This window comes from Spermophilus citellus (genome assembly GCF_964194105.1).
Source record: "Spermophilus citellus genome assembly, chromosome: 4".
NCBI classification, from domain to species: domain Eukaryota; kingdom Metazoa; phylum Chordata; class Mammalia; order Rodentia; family Sciuridae; genus Spermophilus; species Spermophilus citellus.
Window position 1 is genome coordinate 38,402,533 of NC_138185.1, and position 19,656 is coordinate 38,422,188.

At 35.5% G+C, this 19,656-nt stretch overlaps 1 protein-coding gene across 1 annotated transcript in view; it reads left to right on the plus strand.

Annotated features, from left to right (window-relative positions):
* Positions 1 to 19,656, plus strand: part of SPTLC3 (serine palmitoyltransferase long chain base subunit 3) — a 146,520-nt gene that overhangs the window by 59,351 nt on the left and 67,513 nt on the right. The window contains exons 5-6 of the mRNA XM_081291357.1: positions 12,741 to 12,865; positions 14,742 to 14,835. Coding sequence (XP_081147483.1) covers positions 12,741 to 12,865; positions 14,742 to 14,835 — 219 coding nt within the window. The remainder of the gene's footprint in view (positions 1 to 12,740; positions 12,866 to 14,741; positions 14,836 to 19,656) is intronic.

Below are 19,656 nucleotides of genomic sequence, written 5' to 3' on the forward strand. Positions count from 1 at the left end.
AGAGGGAGAATGAAAGAGAGCGCAAAAGTGAGAGAAGAAAGAGAAAGCAAGAGAGGGGCCCCCCAAGAGAGTTTTTATAGCCAAAATCTAATGGGGTCTTTGGGTCTGCAAGCTGTCTTGTTGGTGTATAGTGATTGGACCATACAGTAGTTGCTAAGGATGTCATCTTCTGTCTTCAGGCAGACAGGGCAGGAGCTAGATGTGGGTTTCTGTTGGGCCAGACAGGTGAGGGTCCAGTGTTCAGCCTTGAGTGGGGTTGAGTGTTCAGACTTGAGGCAAACAAGCGATAAGGAACCAGACGGGTGAGGGTCGAGTGGCCAGGCTACCCTGCAGCCAACATTTGTTCAGCCTGCTCCGCAACTAACAATAACCACCAGCACCACACCCCTAGTGGCCAAGAGGAGGCCAGGCCAGTGGAAAAAGTGATGAAAGCCCAAAAAGAAAGTAGTTGCTTTTGAAACCCACACCTGTTAGAACTAAGGCCAAAAATAAAGCTGGCAATGATACATTCCCACAAATACACACAGAGAAATGCAAATGCCATTTTCAAGATGGGAAATAATGTACTTCTCTTTATTTAAATACACCTTAAAAATAATGGAATACAGAATTAAGGGAGATTTCAATTCTCTTGTGAGTCAATTTAACATTGTGCAGGACGATGATAAAAGAAAATGCATAGTTTTCAAATCCTAACTATGAGACAGACTGGAATGGTATTTTGGAGTCATAATCCAGTATTTAAAATATCTAAAATATTTAAAATTATTAATATCTTCTACTGGTGATTTTTTTTTTCTCTGATGCTCCTGGATCTTGGCTCTCCTTTTCAAATTATGTGCTACATGTTCAAGTTTAATAGTAGCTACATAGTGATAGTCTAGTTTCTCTTAAATATATTGCTCAAGTGCTGTGAAAGGTTAGAAATTTGTGAGTGACATCAAAGATGTACAATAGAGAACTCTAGGCCTAACAACTTATCAAAGCTTTAAGAAACTGGGCTCAATTTACTCTTTTTCATGGTGGCTGGAAAGTCACTAGAAGAACTATTTGCAAAAGGATTCTAAAATTACATAGACTTTTAGATTTTCAGCACTGGGATTGAGAATTTTGTGCAAATTGTTCATAATGTCTGAGTTTTAAATATCAAACAACAATAAGTAATATCTATTATGCAAGACATTTCCACATTTGATCTTTGAATTTCCTTGTATTCAAAAACAACTTAATTCTTCTCTACTTAGAAGATATTTGACTAAATTGGTTTAGCAGTAGAAAAGAGCGCAGCAACCCCTAAAGCAAAAACAATGCATAATTGCTTGTTCTTCCTTTACATGAGTCGAGTTTCAAATAAAGAGTAAGATGAAACTTTAAAAAATAAATAAACAAATGGACTAAATGCCTGGTGTAAATATGAACAGAAAACAAAGCACAAAATAAGCTTCACTTATGAATCATTAAACAGAATAAAAGATGCACGTCATAAAAATAATAATAAAGATAAATACACCTCCTTTACGCATCACATAACACAACAGATACATGTATGGATTTTGTTTATGTGTGTGGGTGTGTGTGCAACCAGCAATTAAAGGGATAAGAAATTGTGGAAGCCTTCAAAAATCATAAGGTCAATTTATATTCAGTCCACAGAAACAAAAGAAAAAAATAGAACATGAAAGAGTAATAGAAGACCATAAGTCTCAATCCTTAAAAATGCTTAGCCAGGGGCTGGGGTTGTGACTCAGTGGTAGAGTGCTTGCCTAGCATGTTTGAGGCACTGGGTTCGATCCTCAGCACCACATAAAATAAATAAATAAACAAAATTAAGGTATTGTGTCCAACTACAACTAAAAAAGAAAAAATTGAATTAGCCAAAAACTGCAAGAAAAAAGATATAGAAAATGAAGACATGTAATTACAAGTGATTAATGTTAATTTAATAACTATGTATTGAATGCTAAACCTTAAAACATAATATCTGTGTACTTCATCTTTTTGAACAGTTATTAAATTTTCACAAAAATTTACTATAAATTATGCCACAAAGGAAATCTCATTAAATTCCCCAAAGTGGAACATACATAAGTTGCCAGTGAGCCTATGAAATTGATATGTTAAGTAGTAGAAGAGTTTTTTTAAAGAATAAAGTTTACTCAACTTAGGAAAAATACCAGAAAAAAATGTGGCCAGTGAGCTATGAAAAATATTCTGGCCCATTAGTGAAGAAAGACTAAGACATTGAGATATCGTTTTTCCCCGAATTGACAAAAGTTTTTTAAACTTTTCTTATTATTTTTATAATAATATCTGGTAGTTCCAAAAGAGTGAGGAAAAGACCACTTTTTATATATTTGATGAAGGAAACTGAAGACAACAGCAAGCTATTTAACTCAGCCATTTTGAAAATTTTGCCTTAAAAAAACTTGAATACCTAATTAAAGATGTGTGTTCAAAAATAATCACTACAGTGTGCTTAATAATAGTAAAACTTAGAAAACTAAGTGAGTTTCCAACATTAAGAAACTGATTAAATATATTAGGTGTATCTTTTCGACAAAATATTATTTAGGCATTTAAAATTATAATGAGGTTTCTTAGCGCCACGTTTGAGAGCAAAGGCCCTAAGATTGCTTGGGTTCAAATCCTAGTTCCTCTCTTTCCAAGCTATGGCCACAGATAAACTTGTGTCCTTGATTTTCTCCCATGAAAAACTGTAAATACATTGTTGAAAAAATAAAACAAGTTATTGAACAATGTATATATGAAGCATTCTTTTAAGAATGTATTACATATGAATATGTGCATCAAGGAGTTTATATTTATTTTGTAATATTTTCTCATTTTTTTCACAAGCATACCATATTCTTTGGGCAAATTATTTTCAAAATTATCACAAAAAAATGAGAAGAAGAAGGCTGGGAGTTAACTCAGGGATATGTATGACTGAAGCACTGAGTTCAACCACCAGCACCAGATTTAAAAAAATAAAATAAAAAAGAACAGGAGCCTAAATGAAGTCTTATGAAGAGAGTTCCTGCACTTCCAAGTTGTTGCTATTGAATCAGACCATAGTTCGCTGTCTATTTGAGGGGCTGTGGAGCAGAGAGGATGTCTCCTTCCACCTAAAACAGTGGCTCTCAAACCTTAGCTCACATGAGAATCACCTGCAGGGCTTAAGAAAAGATAGGTTTCTGGTTTCACTTAACACAGCTTCCAATTCAGTAGATCTGGAATAGGACCCATGAATTTGCATTTCTAATGAGATTCCCCTCCATGTTGACACTGCTGCTCTGGGGACCTGAAATGATATAGCATGGCTAACTTTCTTTACCCAATTGGTCAAAAGTTTTCCAAAGTCACTTTGTGTTGTATGAACACCAGGTCTGCAAACAGAGTCTGCAAACTAAAAATTGCAAGTAGATTAATAAACACGCCAAAAGTTAGCACCGCAAGTTAGTTTTGATCACTGAACATCTCTGGACACATACTTGGGGGCTAGATTTCCAAATCCAGGAAAGATTAAATTCAGGAAAACCATAGAGAAGCTTTTCTTTCATTTCTTCCTCCTTTCACACTTTTGCTCTACCAGGGTGTATAGTTTCTTAGACTTTCTTTCCTTGAGCACCTGAGGGTGAGGAACAGATATGAAGTAACAGCATATAATTTTCATTCTTATAATCTATTAGTCCTTTGTGCTACCTTCATTTCATCCAGGGCTGTTAGTCATAAGTTCACTTCTAAGAAAACAAACTCATGGAATAACCACAAGACTAATTCTTATGACAATGAAAGCTCATCCCAGCTTGTGATATTTCTACCCTTGTAAAGGAAAACCTCACTCTTGCTTCTCTCGAGGGGTGCCTGAATAGTAGGCATGCCTAAAGATAGCCTCCTTGAGGACATTCCTTCAAACTGTAATTGCAATTTTGTGATTTTCAAGGAACCTCTAATACTTTCATGTTCCAAAACATCAAAATTTACATGTTGACTTAGGCATCCATGCAACTGGATGTAATAGAAGATTCTTGTCTAGAGTTTCAGGTGTGATTTTTACACGAGTGGTTATATACAAGTTTACTGAAATGTCTATTTTTTCAGTTTGAGAACACTGACCTTACTCATTCTTATTGAAACTTAATCTTCCTAACACATTCTCTGCTATCATTTAATTCAATTATCAAGGTTCTTCTCGTATATCTTTCTCAGAGATTTGTAGCTAAATCTAGGGAATGTACAGTTTCATTAACCTGAAATTTGAATAAAGGGCCAGGCTAAATTTTTAAAATGTCTAAATTAAAGCATATTTTAAATAAATAGCAACATAGGTCCTTTGAGTTCCTTCATGACTGAGAAGTTTCTAAGAAACTGCTACCAAGTAGTGATCTTGCTTCCTTTGAAAAGCAATTTTAATGGGCACATTTTTATGAAAATAAATGCTACAAGTAGTCAATTTAATTAAATAAATTAAATAAGCTATAAACATCCCCACTCCAATTAGTTAATTTACGTAGCAAAAGCCTTCTTCATAAATAACGCCAATTCTGCTCAGACTAAATTGTTGTACATTCTAATTAATGAGATTTTACTACATTTCTCTCAAGCCTCTTAATTTTCCTTTAATAATGTTCCTAAGGAAAAGGGGACTCTCAAAGGAATTGTTTGGGAGTAGAAAAATGAAAGCATATCTTGGTTTCTGAAGGCCTTTTGACAATTTTCCAAGACCTAGTAGAGTTTTGACAGTGATAGAAATTACAGTCCAGCCAAATTTCAACTAGCTGGGGTATTTCAAAAAGTGTAGAATTTGGCTCTGCAGGTTCGACAAAGCCAAGCAAGCACGATTCAACGAAGTGTGACAATAATTTTATGTAAGTATAATATTTTCCAACAAGGTGATACCTAGGATGACAACAGAAGTTGAGACTCCTAGAACTGCAGAATTTGTAGATTATTGCCCTCCTTTCCTCCCTGCCCTAAAAAATACCATAAGATGGGGCACCTGAAGTCCAGAGTTGTTTTTTTGTTTTTTGTTTTTTAATGATGTGGCAATCAGTGTTCTTGCAGTCTGTCTGTAGCAAAGTCAAGACTAGACGTGGGTTCTCTTGAGTCCCACTGAAGAGCTCTTTGTATTGTTCCCTGCTGTTCAAGCTAAAATCAGAAGCCATCTAGATCAAGGGTCGCTAACCTAGTCCAGGTGCTCCCTGGTTTTGCAATGCCTGTAGTTAAGAGTTTTTATATTTTTAAATCACTGGGAAAATGAAAATAAGAATAATCCTTTGGGACACATGAAAATTATATGAAATTCAAATTTCAGTGTCCATAAATAGTTTCCCTGGAACACAGCCGCCCTCATTCTTTTATGTTTTGTCTATGACTACTGTCACTTTACAGTGGCAGAGTTGACTAGATGCAATAGCAACCATATGGCCAGCAAAGCCTCAATAATTAACTCTCTGAACCTCTATAAAATGTTTGCTAGTACTTTAAGCTAGTACTTGCTATCATTGTGATTTGGAGAGAAAAATCTACATTTAACAGCAATGGACCAGATATCCAAATTTAGTGCATATCAGCAATACATTAAGCTTTAGCTTCCTTCCTTTAAATTAAAATCCTATTATTTCCAAAGACATTAAGAATGCAGATTAGATTGCTATACAAAATTACATATAAGAGGTTGTGAGGGGAATGGGAAAATAAACAAGGAGAGAAATGAATTACAGTAGATGGGGTAGAGAGAGAAGATGGGAGGGGAGGGGAGGGGGGATAGTAGGGGATAGGAAAGGTAGCAGAATACAACAATTACTAATAGGGCATTATGTAAAATTGTGGATGTGTAACCGATGTGATTCTGCAATCTGCATTTGGGGTAAAATTGGGAGTTCATAACCCACTTGAATCTAATGTATGAAATATGATATGTCAAGAGCTTTGTAATTTTGTGAACAACCAATAAAAAAAAAGAAAAGACAATGCCCGGTACTGACCATTTAGTTGTTAAATAACCTAGGACCCTGTGCAGCTTGGCACATAGGCATTCAGGGCCCAAACCAATCAGTTTAAATGTATCTCCCTCTTTAGGAGTGATCTATCACCCCCGCCTGACCTGTTCCCGCCAATGAATGGACTAATCATGTTTGAGAGTTGTTGTTCAATTTTCCCGCGCCTCATGATGATTTGCTCTGATGTATGCAAAGCCCCTGCCCTCCCCAAAAAGTGTACTTAAGCACTGCTCAACCCCCTGCTCGGGGCTCTGGGCTGCTCTCCCTTCTTGAGTGAGCGCGGAGCCCCAGCATGCTGGATCTGCAATAAACCCCTTTTGCTGTTGCATGAAAAAAAAAAAGAATGCAGATTAGTTTTAATGAACATCTGCACCTGCGTACATCCTTTAAGCTCACTGTTATCAACCTGAGGGAGACCAAGGACATCATCAAGTCTAATTTCTCACATTGGTGCAATCATCTGTGGAAAGAGGACCAATTAGGATAGAAAAAAAAAAAAACCTGACAGAAATGCCTATCCATTTATTTTGTATCCTCCTGATAATGCAAGAATTATGTATGTTGGTAATAATGGAGGTCACTTCTGATTATTTAGCATCTATGTTTCTTCTGATACAAAGAACACAACCTAATTGTATGACCTCACTTCGCTTCTCACTTGTTGACTAGTAAAACTGAAAAATCTTGAATTGCAAAACTTATCCGTTCTTCTCTTTTTCTTCTACCTATTTCATGTGTCAATCATCATCCTTCAGGACAAAATGGACACCATATATACTTTGAATGTCTTTTCCTGAGTTAAGAAGGAGAAGAATAAACTCTCCAATGAACTGAAGACCACATAGGAGCCTATATATTAATCTCTAGCTAATGTATAACATAGAATATATCCATCTTGTCACACACCATGTTGAGACTTATATCTCTGCCACTAAATTGAAATAAAATACAGAAAGAATCTCTCTTACCCTTTCTGCTTCAGGTACTCTGATTTTTCTCTTTTTAGTACATCTAATGAAATCCTTTCAACTTGTGTAAGCTTTTCTAAAGATATGAAGAAAACTTTCCACTTTGGATCCTATATTATGAACCTCCCCAGAAGCAAAAGTGGTGTCTGACCACCTACTCAAAGAGAAGGGGGGAAAGGTTATTTAAGGGGAACATGCATAGTTAGTATTTCAATAATTTGTCCCATAGTGTTTGTAACAATTAATCTTTGTATATCTAAAAGCATACAGATGCTTGGCACACCTTAGGCCATCAAGAGTTCTTGCTTTGAGAAGAACCATGAAGAAGGGGTCACTCTAAAGTCAAACATGCTGAGTTTGAATCTTTGCTCTAGATTTTCAACTGTGTGACCTTGGAGCTTCTAAGGAGTCTTGAGAGTGAACTAAACTTTCAAGCTTCTATGTTCTCATCTGTAATGTGGGACTAATTCTAGTACTAACCTCAAATAGCTGTGTTATAATTAACCAACGTAAGCCTTGAAATGTTTCAGTATGGTAAATTGGCACATAGTTAAGTAGATGGCCTGTATTATTAGCTCTGCTTCTTTGTGATTAACAGCACCCCTGTGCCTATTTACTCTTTGGTAAAGTAAGGAAACAATATCCTACTTTAATAAAGCATCTGTGGGTGTGAGGATTATAGAGTGTGTGCAGGTGTAAGGATTAAAATAATTAATCACAGCACATTTGTAAGCACTCATTACAAGTTGCTTAATTCCATTTCCTTCTACTTTTCTATTTTGGTGATGGGTTTTAATAGTGACAGAATCGAATCTGAGTTAAGGCTGTAAAATAGATAATATATACAGTATCAATGATAACAGTACTATAGGTATATAAGAGAATTTCTTGTTTACAGGAAGCATGCATTGAACTATTTAGACTAATTAAGAAATTATGACTGTAGTTCATTAAATAGTTCAAAGAAAGTACATGTATGTATGTAATATATAATAATTACTACATATTAGTAATTGGTTGTCCTATAGTATTCATAACAATGACTCTTTATCTAAAATTATACAGATGCTTGGCATGCCTTAGGCTTGCAGCCATCAAGAGTTCTTCCTTTGGGCTGGGGTTGTGGCTCAGTGGTAGAGCGCTTGCCTAGCATGTGTGAGGCACTGGGTTCAATTATCAACACCACAGAAAAATAAATAAATAAAGATCTTGTGTCCATCTACTACAACATCAAAAATTTTTTTTTTAAATAAAAAATAGTTCTTGCTTTGAGAAGACCATGAAGTAGGCATCACTGTAATGTTAAACATGCTGAATCTGAGTGGAGGGTATGTTAGAATTCTTGCTACTATTCTTGCAACTTTTCTGTATGTTTGAACCACATCAAATAATTTGGAAGTCACACTAAGTAAAATAGGTCAGTCACAGAAAGAAAAAGATTGTATGATTCCACTCATAAGTAGACTATTTTTAAAAGTCAAATACATAGTAGAAAATAAAACAGTGGTTATAGAAGGACAGAAAAAGGGAAGACATAGATCAAAGCATACAAAGTAGCAGATACAGGATGAGCATAATTACAAATCTAATATACACCATGGTATATTAAATTTAACAATATCATACCATACTTGGAAATTTTGCTAAAAGTAGATTATAGGAGCTCTTGTCTCTCTCTCACACACACACACACACACACACACACACACACATGAAAAGAATAACTATTTTAGATTATGAATATGTAAATGTTGGCTTTTCAATATCTGCATGTTTATCAAACATCACATTTATATAGCACATATATAAAATATAAACAAATAAATGTTTAAAAAACTATTTAAAAATGAGAAAAGAAAGTGAGGGAGAAGTCGTCTTTTTCTCTACTTAAAAGTTCTTCTCTCCTTAGTATTATTTACCATAGTTTCACCATAATTATATGTCCACATCTCCCTTTGATCCTTGTTTACATTTGATTCTGATTATCTCCTGATACGTTAACCTGCCAAGAGATGAGGTTTGATTAAAATAAAATAAATGGGCAGTTCCAAGTTGTTTCTGCTCATTTACCAGACTGTCTAAAAGGAGGGTCTCTGAACACAGCAGTAGTGGTCTGATGTTCAGTGTGACAGTTAAAAGACACCATGTCTGACTCCTTTCATTCTTTCTCTGAATGTTGGCCAGAAAAACAGTCACTGGGCTGGGGATATGGCTCCGTGGTAGAGTGCTTGCCTGGCCATGCATGAAGCCCTGGGTTCAATCTCCAGCACCACAAAAAGAAAAGGAGAAAAAATCATTCATGAGGCACCGTGGCTCCATAACCTCCATCAGACTGAACACAGTGGGGAAGGAAGAAACCAGAGTACACAAAAGCCTTGGAGCAAAGTCTTAAGGTAGAATCCTTTAGGCAGAAGGATTGATACTGACTTGAATGCAGGAATCCCTGGCTCAAGCAAAGTGGCTCAGATGTGGACTGATGGCCATGGCATAATTGGAACAGATAGATGGGACAGCTGGCAGGTCCCCATAATAAATGTCAGCCTGCTCTTAGGCCAAGTGTGGGAACAGTCACAAATAGGACATTCAGAACCAAAATGACTATGATCGCAATTTGGAAAATATTTTCACACATGCTACAAAGGAAAAATTGGTAATTTTGGGAAGCAAGCTTATTAACTATACCCACATTCTTTCCTTCTAATCTATGGTAATATGTCAGTATGAAGACCAGCAATCTTCATGTTCTATCTAATGCATGTAAGCCCATTAGTATCAGTGAAAATCCCGCAGGAGTGTACAGTCCATCAACAGAATGTTGATATTTTATCCTGAATCTAATTTTGATCAATTTGACTAATGGAAGTGAACCCAGTGCTTGGCACATTAAAATATTGCTTAGAGAACTGGCAAGAGAATATGTTTACTCATGAAGCAGGTTATGAGTATCACACTGTATAAATAAACCATCAGAATAAGAGTCAATATATGCATAGCATAGCAATTTGGAGATGCATTGTCATAAGCCAATTTATAGCTTTTATTGACCTTCACAAACTAAAATGTCATTGAGAGAAACAAAAATAAACACTACTATGGGTTTATTTGTACCTTCATCTAGGGTTATAGTTTAGCTCTCTTGGGATTTTTAAAGAGTCAATATTTGTATACCAAAGACAAAATTTTGAATATAATTCCTGGAACATCTTTAGTGCTGGGACCATGGACTACAGCTTCACATCTTTACTCAAATAGAGGATGGCTTCAATGTGTGTGGAAAGGAAGCTAATCAAGTTTCTAGTGACTTCTTTGTTTCTAAGCTCTACTCATAATGCCTTTTTATTTATTGAATAAGAATTAAGAGAGGAAAGCAGCACTAACTTAATACAAAAAAAAATTGTATTTTTTTATTATTCTTAGCAAATTTGACCTTACCCCAGATCATCCCAGACTAACTTTCATGTCTTCCTCACGTGGAAAATGTCCAGTCATCCTGGAACTCTTTCAAATTTGTTTATAAAACCTGAGCTATGAACACTAAATAGACATTCCATGATGGTGGGATTTGGGGGATATTGTTTTCTATAAGCAAAGGTGAATTTTTAGATGCAAGACCCTCATAACACAGCTGTTAGACATCTGTTCATATAAATTGGTCTATTTAAAATTACTTTACTATGCTCTGCCAATTTTTTCTGGAAAGCCAGAAAAAAAAAAAAAAGCCGGTTTATCTGGAGACCACAGATGAACCACTACATTTCCTCCCCCCACACACATTTTTTTTAAACCAGAACTAGCGGTAGGATGGTCTTAGACATACCCACATCTCATAATTACTTGTCTGTTTAATTGCTTAACAGGACATTTCGGCTATTCTAAGGACTTACAATGATGCAGTTGTAGTAAGGAAGTTAATTTACCAATTTAACTAGAATTCTGATATTCCACTCTGCATAGTAAATATCGTTATCTTTAGGTTGAAGGAACCATGTTTATAATAGTCCTAAATATGTTAACAATATTCCTCTCACTTAAAATCTCAATAGCTTCCTACAGCCCGTGGATAAAAAATTATGGCATATGTCTGTTTTTTCTCTTTTGCCAAATAAAATACTGCCCAATAAAAATATAATGCAAAACCTGTAGTTTTAAATTTTCTAATAGTCACATTAAAACTAAAAAACAAAAGGCTGGGGAGGTAGGTCAGTGGCAGAGTGCTTGCCTAGCATGGCTCAAAGGCATGGGTTCCATACTTAACACTGCCAAAATAAAGAAATAAATAAACAAATAAATAAATACTAAAACTAATCTTTAAAACGTATTTTTAGTTGTAGATGGATGTAATGCTTTTATTTACTTTTCATGTGGTGCTGAGGATCTAACCCAGTGCCTCACAAGTTGTGATAGGCAAGCACTCTAGCACTGAGTTACAACCCCAGCCCAAAAAACTAAAATTAATTGAATAGCATATTTTAATTAACCTACTATGTCCAAAAATTTATCATTTAAACATGTAATCAATATAAAATATCTGAGTGAGCTATTTTATACTCATTATTGTACTAAGACTTCAAAAAAGTATATTTTTTAAATTTATAGAACATCTCAATATATACACTAACGTTTGAATGAATAATCTGAAAAATAATCCTATCAAAATAATAAAGTTTTGTTTAGTGAAAAATATTTTACAGTGCTTCAGTTTAAATACTAAATTAATTACAATTAAACGAAATGTAAAATTCAATTCCTCAGCTGCACTACCTACAGGCAGCCTGTGGCAACTCCATTGGATGGTGTACAGCAAAAGTGGAATGAGTTATGGCATGTAGGAATTATGAGTAGCATCAACATTAGCTATCAGCAAGACAGGAAGGAATCATGTTTAAGAAGCTGTCAGACAGCAAGCACACAGAAAGTTATACAGAGGTGAAAACATGAATTTTGGAGTTAATCTAGATGGTCTCTGCTTTTGACCTATGAAATCTTTAAACTTCAGTTTTTTAATCTTGAAAGTAATAAACCTGCACTTCTGAGCTCCTAAGATTAAATAAGATAATCTAAATAACAGGTTTGGTATAGTATATAGTACATCCCAAAGGTTCAATAAATTATACATATAAATATAGACATATCTATAGACATCATGGGATCTATTTACATTTAGGTGTGGGGGGAAATCTCTGAGGAGGTTTTAATTTAATTAATTAATTGTCAGGTATGGGGGAGGAATTGTGGTACATTTTATAAATTTATTGCAGTATAGAATACATACAGAAAAGTGGAACAATCATAAGTATATATCACAATGGATTTTCACAAAACCAACAAATCTGTTGTGGTTAGCACCCAAATCCTTGAAATAGAGAATCTCAAAAACTCTCCTCTCCCATTCCAAACAAAAAAACATTTACCAGTCTAGGTCTGTTTTGTCTGCTTATCAATTTTATATAAATGGATTTCTATAGCCTGTACTCTTTTAAATGTCCGACTTATTAGCAATGTGTTTTGTGAGATTTCTGTACATTGTTGTGTGAAGCAGTAGTTTATGCTTGGTGTTATGTTTCATTATAAAAATATCACCACAATGTATTTATCCATGCTGCAGTAGATGAACATTTGGGTTGTTTTCTATATTGGAACTGTGACAAATATCCCTGCAATGCACAGTCTTGTACAGGTCTTCAGATGATGCGTATCGACTGAAATTTGATTTCTCATTCTTGGGCTTGTTGCAAAGAGAAAAATCACTTTCATTTAATTCCATATGCAGGTACCTTGGATAAGCACAAAGAGCTGGAGGACCTTATGGCTAAGTTCCTGAATGTAGAAGCAGCAATGGTCTTTGGGATGGGATTTGCAACTAATTCAATGAATATTCCTGCACTAGTTGGAAAGGTGAGAATCTGTTAATACAAATGACTTCTACTATATTCCTATGAATTGTAATTCTGAGCAGGTCCTTTGATAGAGGTATGGCTGAGATGATCTTTTTCTTAGGGAGATTCAGATTTTTTAGTAGGTTGCCAGCTTAGTACAGCAGATCTCTTCACCTTGATGTTCCTGGTTATAGAATTGCAGACCTAATAGTGGGTGAAGCTTCAACATCAGTGATGACTTAGCAAGGTCAAAATTTTAGACTCTTGAATCCCTATTTGCCATACTTATTAAGCATTTATTTAGACAAAATATTTTTCCTATACAATCCATTCATTTATTCATTTAGTGAACCATTTATTGAAAATATACTGTGTCATGGAATGAGACCAGATACAATATAGGGATGAACAAAGCTTGCACTTTGAAAATTTATGTATTTGATTGTCTAGTGGGGAAACAATACACTAAGTAAAATTCGGGGAATACCATAAAAAGTAACACACTACAGAGTTGTTTCAAAGTCTTCTTGAGAAAGACTGTCAATTCTGCAGGTGGTGGCATGAGAACAGAATTTTAACAGATAAGTTATTTCCTTAAGTCAAGAAAGAAGGGACAACATGTACAAATTACAGAGGTTTGGAGGAAATAGAGCAATAATAATTACCAAAGAAGAGACTAGAGATATAAGGCAGGTTTCAAATCACAAAAATTCTTATAGGGTAAAACATCCTGGAATGTTTGAAATTGTTCCTAAGACAAATGGGAAGTAGTTGGTTAGTTTACATAAATAAGTGTGATAACAATATTGATATTTTAAAGATATCTAATGATAACTAAAAGCAATGTGTGACCTTAGATTTGGATTCAGCTTTAAAAAATATAAAAGAAAAGACAATGTCTATAAAAGATGTTAAGTCAGTATTAGAATAGTTGGAGAAGTTGAATCTGAATTATGTATTAGATAATAGTACTCTGTAAATGTGGGACGTCTTGGGTATGATAATTGCATTCTGATTTTGTAGGAAGATGGCTAAAGGATATAGAGATGAGGATTATGATAAATCTCAAATGTTTTGATGGAAAAAAATTTAACTTGTCTCAGACACATGCCCACAGTGTGGAAATGTGGGAATTCTGTTGGCTTTTGCCTCAAAATCTTAAAGCACATCGTGTGTAAGAGTACCAAAATGTAGGAGAGAACACATTTTTGTGGTCTAGGCAGCCACCAAAGACAAAGGTCCAATATAATTCATCATTGCGTTATTGGTATGCTTAAACAGTTCTACAATTTAGACATTTTTTGAATTAAAAAAGAAATTTACAAACAATAATTTTATAGGCAGTAAATTCGACTGAATTTTCTCACTTATCTCAGGCTAGATGGCCATCCATACGTTCCCAAATTCAAGGTTTTTAATTGCAAAGCAATGGTGTTTCTGTCTCTATGCATGTGAACACTGTGGAAGAATGAGAATCACAGCGTGAGAGCTTGAAACATCCTGCTGGAGGAGCCCTGATTTTCAAGGACCATCCCAAATAATCTAGAATGGATTAAACCACCCCAGAAAGTCCACAACCATCTGCAAAACAGATAGGTTTTCCTGTCAGAAGGTCAATCCTCTAGACTTTAGCTGATGCTCAACCAAGATCTTGGATGAACTTCTCTTTTGCAAACTATGTGTAAATGTTCCAGTCAAGATATAATCTCTTAAAGCAATTCTCCTCTCTGTGAGCTTACTGCTATCAGTATTTTATTCATATAGATACCAGCTTAATCTCTTGGCCTTTGAAAATTTAAGAAGGCTTTAGGAATTTGTGATAGGTTTTATAGTGTCTTCTTGTTCCCTTCATTTTACATACTGGCTTGTATTCTATGTGCTTGTTTTCTGCCTAGGGATGCCTCATTTTAAGTGATGAGTTAAACCACACCTCTATTGTCCTTGGGGCCCGACTCTCTGGTGCAACCATAAGGCCCTTCAAACATAACAGTGAGTATTGTGTGTTTCTTCAACTTGTACTGGCTTGCTCCTGGATGAAAGGAGAGATTATTGATAAAGCTTTGTCCTTGCTCTTCAAACTGGCAAATTTTCCTAATGAAGAGCAATTGTCTTTATATTCACGGCTGGATTGTTAACCTCTGGTGACCTGGAACAAATGGCTGAGTGTATTAAACATCCAGATTGCTAAGTGTAACCCAAACACATTAGTGTCACTGTTAGTGGTCTTACAATGTGGTCTTTGAAGACATAACTGATCTCTTAGGATCGTGGGTTAGCAGAGAGTTATAAATCTCCCCTTCCTGAAACTGCCGTGGGCAAGTGTGAAGATTTAAGTTTCGTGTTCTTTATAGTCAGGTAAAAAGTGAGCTTATTTTGTAGTGTAATGCCTTCTTTCGCTCTTCCCACCCACAACTAGTTTCCATATTCAGATACTGTCCCCATAAACTATTCAACTTCATTAAAATGTCCTTTGAGGGTCAGTTTGGGTTGTGAGGTTGAGTGGTCAGAAGTCAAAGAGCTATTTCTTCTTTAAAGATCTGATGAGATGGCCTGGCTAGTCTTAGGAAACACTCTGAAAAAGGTAGGTGGTGGTAGACACCTGAGATGTCTTCAGGCTCTTCCCTTGACTTGCTAGGTCACTTTGTGTAAATCTTTTAATCTTTCCATTCAGTTTCCTCATCTGTATACTGAGGGTGTTGAACTATGTGATCTACAAGGATCTCCTGGTTCAAAGGTTCAGATTCTAATGCACTGTCATCAGAGACCTTTCTTTTTGAGTGCACAACATACAGATACACAGAAACACACACACACACACACACACACACACACACACACCCACCACCACCACCACCACCACCACCACCACTACCACCACCACACAAACAAGGTTTTCTCTTTTTTCCTTCCAACCCCCTTTCTCTACCACTTCCCTTTCCCCTCCACTTTTCCTTGTTTCTCTTGCTTGGTACTTCTTCCTTGAAGAAAGTAGCAAAAGTAAAACAAAGATAATTGATAGAAAGCAGAGAAAGAATGCTCCCAGTTCTGTTCTGCTCACCTCACAGCAACCTCAAACCAAAAAAATAATTGATGAGAAAGGAAAGAAACTGCATAGGAGTATTCTCAAGTAAACCCTCTTTTTTCTCCTCGTAGAGCTGTTCACATTAAAAAAGCTCCTGTTCTCACTGACTAGGGGCATGGAGTGAGGTCTGGTCATGCCTTACTGAACCACTTTCAGCTTCTGTTGAAGGTAAATCTTTGGAGTGAAGTTTAGGGTCAGGCCCTCCAGAAGAAGCAGATGGTGAGCCCTAATGGCTCATCTACAATGTCCAGCTAGATGCCATTCAAAATACACGGACCTCGTTGATTAACTTTGCATCAAACACTCAAACTTGGCTTTAGTCTTTAATAAGCCAAGTTCAATCCCTTCAGTTCTGCTTGATTTATTATCCAGATTCAAATTATTTTGGCAGTTTTGGGAATTCGTGATAACAATATTGATTTTTTTTTCCAGAGGCACACATGTTTTGGGCCTCCAGAAGTGAAGAGACCAGAGCAAATTCTTTTGGTAGTATAGCTCAAGTATACTATGCCCTTATGAAATCTTTAGCATGACAGATAATTGGTGATCAAAGGCTTTGCCTAACTGTGAAAATAGAGGGGATTGTTGATAATTATTTAACTGTAGATTCATCCATGTATATATTTAACATGATAATCTCTCTTCCAGAAGGAGAAATAGTCATGTTATTATTTGTATGGAACAAATGAACTATATCATGGCCAATGTTAATCTCTCATTTCTTCACTCCATTCTGTTGAGAGCAGGGGGCCATGACCCTATTTGCACAATATAAGAACCTAGAGAATATTTTTGAAAGATTAATGACTGCACCTACCTTCAGATCAGCTACATCCAAATATCTGGGTTAGGACCAAGGCACCTACAAATGATTATGATGCATAATGAGCACCATAAGACCTACAATCTTATTTTCTAGACTTCCATTTATTTGAGTTGATGCTGCATCTTGCCAGTGTGCCTTGCAGTATCACCAGGTACTCACCACATACTAACTCTTCCTCTTACCACTCTTTTACACTTCTGATATAAATTCTGAGTAAAAATAATGCAGAGACAATGTCCCAACCTAAAATGCCATGAGCATTTACTGAATAACTATTTTTATTCAGATACTATATGAGTTCTTTGGAGGACTATAAAAATAATTAGATAATATCTTAGCTGAGAGCATATGATCTAGTAGGACAGGCAGCTATATGTTTACAAGCAGCTATACCGTGGATCAAAATATAAAAGAACCAGGATGGCATCAGGCAACATCTAAGAGCACAGGCTTCGACCACAGTAATTTTCACACCCACAAGAACAGCTAAAATAAAATTATGACACCACCAATTTTTAGAAAAGATATGGAGCAACTAGAATTCCCACCCATTGTTGGCGGAGTATAAAATGGAACAGTGTCTTCAAAAAACTCTTTGACAAAGTCTTACAAAGCTAAACATACCCCTATACTGTGACCCAGAAATTCCATACCAATTATTTACCCATCAGAAATGAAAGCATATGTCTACAAACAGACTTGTATAAGAATGTTTATAGAAGTTTTATTCATAATAACTAATGACTAGAAATAACTCAAATGTCTTTTGGCAGAAAAATAGGAACACTTTTTTTAACTTATTCATACATAGAAAACATTAGAAAATAAACAAGATACTGTCATCTTGGATGACTCTCAGGAAAAATAATTTCTAAGGGAATAAATCAAACAAAAGTGTGTACAGGGCCGGAGCTACAGTTTCACAGCAGAGTGCTTGCCTAGCACGTGTGAATCACTGGGTTCCATCCCTGGCACCACATAAAAATAAACAAATTCAATGAAGGCATGATGTACATCTACAACTACAAAAAAAATTTTTAAAGGAGTACACATACTCTGTCAATGTATTTATAGCAAATATAAGACTTGACAAAGCCAGTCTATGGAGACAAAATCATAGCATGCCCATCTCTGGTAGTATGGGAGAGAACTGATGTGAAAAAGCACAAAGAAAGTTTCTGGAGTGATGGAAAGATGTGATATCTTGATTGGGGTAATGGTTATATTCTTACTAAAACTCTGAATTACAAACTTAAGATCTCTACATTTCCTAGGAGAAAATTGTATCTAAAAGTATCCTATCTAAATTGTACCTAAAAGTATACTGTATATCATGTAGTATATAAAAAAATTAAGATTGATTTGATTTTTTTTAAGTATAAGCTTTGATCCAAGCATTAGTGTCCTCATTCTACAGCTTATTAGCCTATGGTCTTAAACAGATTACTTAAACTCCTGGTTCTCAATGTATTTATTCAAACAATGAGGATAATTATTGATACTAATTCAAAATGTGTTGAAGGACACAGAGCACAGTGCCTGGCAATGGGAACTACTACCAAATCATTTAAGGCTGCAGTGTTGTTGTTAGTATTTTTATCCTCATGTTGTCATCATGTCACTAAGGGACAATAGAAAAGGCTGAGGTCAGTTCACCTTGTATTGCATGAAATGGGTTGCATTTTGCAATAGTCTTTAAAGGATTAAGAGAATTCTAATCAGAGGAACCATTTTGTGTGTGCAAGACTTCCAGTGTGACCTGAGTGCAGGGCCAAACTATTAGAGAAGAAGCTAAAAACTAAGATCCAGCCTGTTAATGTAGACTCATTAAGGTGCATATGCCAGCTAAGATGTATGTACTTCAAGGAGCAACAACAGGTGCCTGGGAATTTCTGTTTCATGCTATGCTCTTCCATGGGTGAACTGGTTTTTCTCAAGACATTTAGTAGCCTTGCCATATGTCCAGTGCCTTCTCATATTTCAGAGGTGGAAACAGAGATCAAGTTTGAATTAAGCTGAAGCTTTGAATAACATTGAATAGAAAAACCAAGATTATTTGTTGCCCAAACAGTATCATCCTATATTTTTTCTGCCCTGCATTTTCTTATTGTTTAAAATTCATACCAAATTCTATCATTTCTAGTCTTTTTTTTTTTTTTGGAGGCTTTAGAGAGATAGCTGATAAATAATTTAAGTGACTGATTAATGGATAGATAGATATACATACATGTATATATACATGCATACCCAACTGGAAGATTAAGCACAAACTTCATTAAGCCCTCATCACACATTCCTATTCTGCAGATTAAGGCTTTCATTTTTTATTTTTATTTTTTTTATTATTTTTTTATTTTATTTTATTGTTGGTCGTTCAAAACATTACAAAGTTCTTAATATATCATATTTCACAATTTGATTCAAGTGGGTTATGAACTCCCATTTTTACCCCATATACCGATTGCTGTATCACATCAGTTACACTTCCATTGATTTACATATTGCCATTCTAGTGACTGATGTATTCTGCTGTTTATCCTATTCTCTACTATCCCCCTTCCCCTCCCCTCCCCTCCTCTCCCCTTTTCTCTCTCTACCCCCTCTACTGTAAATCATTTCTTCACTTGTATTATTTTTCTCTTACCCCTCCTTTCCTCTTATATGTAATTGTGTATGACCCTGAGGCTCACCTTCCAATTCCATGCGATTTCTCTTCTCTCTCCCTTTCCCTCCCACCTATCATCCCTGTTTAATGTTAATCTTCTTCTCAAGCTCTTCGTCCCTACCCTGTCCTTGTCATTTTTTATTTGTAATTGATACATACTAATTGTACATATTTATGGGGTTCAGTATGACATTTCAATACATGTATATAATGTGCAATGATCAGATCAGAGTAATT